We start from the raw sequence: 1,438 nt of genomic DNA, 5'->3' as shown, positions 1-1,438 counted from the left end.
GATTTAATAGAAGATACCTCATAATAATACATATTACCTGATCTGCTAATTGAGCCTACTCCACCAAAATACTCCTTAACTTGCTCCAACAATTTAAAGTTTAAAGGATTTATCTCAGCACATATAGAATATACAATACTTAAATGAAAACCAAACGGACTATTAGATTTTGTACGTAAACGAATAGAAAAGCTACCTTCTCCATCTGTATAACCAGTGATAAATCAAGGATGTAATTTACCATTTGTTTTAGAACTAAAATAGCGTTTATTTACCATAGTAGCGGCCGAACCACAAAATTATCCTGTTATTAACCCTTAAAAGTATTCTTTTCTGCCTGGGAAGAAATAAAAAATAGGAAAGAAGACTAATAATATATTAATAACTTTACGGAAAGGCTATTGCGGTATCTTTAATCTTGAATTACTTAATTTCTTCCAAGAGCCGGTTTCCCGGTGACTAGAGTACACCTTACAACTATAAGCACATATGTATATAATTGAAGAACCATCTACTCGTTGCTCTTTTACAGACCAGATTACTTTTTAATACGCCAAACTTGACTATATAAAGCATACTTAATCTGATTTAGATCCGCGATAACCCATTTCAGTTTCCTTCATCTATAGTGATGTTACCATACCCTGGTGATTAGTCAGGCCAGTCATCTAGTTTCCTAGTTAACTTTGGTTACTATAGCTTTAGGGCTTCCCCGGAATTTGGTTCTTGTACACAAGAGTGAGGAACCTATTCTCACTTTTTATGTATTAATGCGGAAACAGGAGTAGGACCTTCCATCGCCATAGGTAATCAAACGTGAAGCGATAAATGGACTATATCTTTAAATAATAATACATATAAGTATTGACTATTTACTCTGAGTAACTAGAGTTTAAATAAATATTTATTAACTCCAGGAGGGGGATCCCTCAGTCTCTGGGGGTATTCTAAGTCATTAACTGAAAGATTAAATTTTAGGTATTTTTCTTAACTGGTTTATTAAGCTAGCTTTCTTTTTTAGTTGATCATAATCAACTATTTCTGTAGATGGTTTATTTTTTCTTTTATCATAAATTTCCAATCATTTTTCTAAAGACTCGGCTTTAACTGAATGTAATTTATACCTAGATAAATAATCGATAATAATATCTAAAGCGCAAAAATTAACGACAATTCGACTGTAACTTTTCCGTAACTCATAGTTACCCTTTAATAAATCCTTTAGGTAAAAAAATTCAGGTTCTGCTTTTTTTTGTGCAATAGAAAAACGTTGGACTATTCTATTTTTAGAAACAGATACGAAAAAACTACCTTCAGCATCTACAAATCCACTTAATCAACCGTGATTAAGTGTAGGGTAAAACTCATTTTTCTGGTTTAATTTAACATTAGTTTTGTTTTTTAAATTATAATTCTCTACTCATTTTGCAAATTGTAT

General features: G+C 31.4%; 1 protein-coding gene across 1 annotated transcript; it reads right to left on the bottom strand.

Moving 5' to 3' along the window:
• Positions 1-2: 2 nt before the first annotated feature.
• K452DRAFT_207175 (uncharacterized protein) lies at positions 3-218 on the bottom strand (the record flags this gene model as incomplete). Its single annotated transcript, XM_033536117.1, has 1 exon — positions 3-218. A coding segment is annotated over one exon (216 nt), but the record flags the coding sequence as incomplete, so codon positions are not given.
• Positions 219-1,438: the final 1,220 nt, after the last annotated feature.

The sequence above is a fragment of the Aplosporella prunicola genome (genome assembly GCF_010093885.1).
Source record: "Aplosporella prunicola CBS 121167 unplaced genomic scaffold K452scaffold_284, whole genome shotgun sequence".
In the NCBI taxonomy this organism is placed as follows: Eukaryota; Fungi; Ascomycota; class Dothideomycetes; order Botryosphaeriales; family Aplosporellaceae; genus Aplosporella; species Aplosporella prunicola.
The sequence above is the reverse complement of the archived record's forward strand: the minus strand, read 5'-3'. Positions and strand labels throughout refer to the sequence as shown.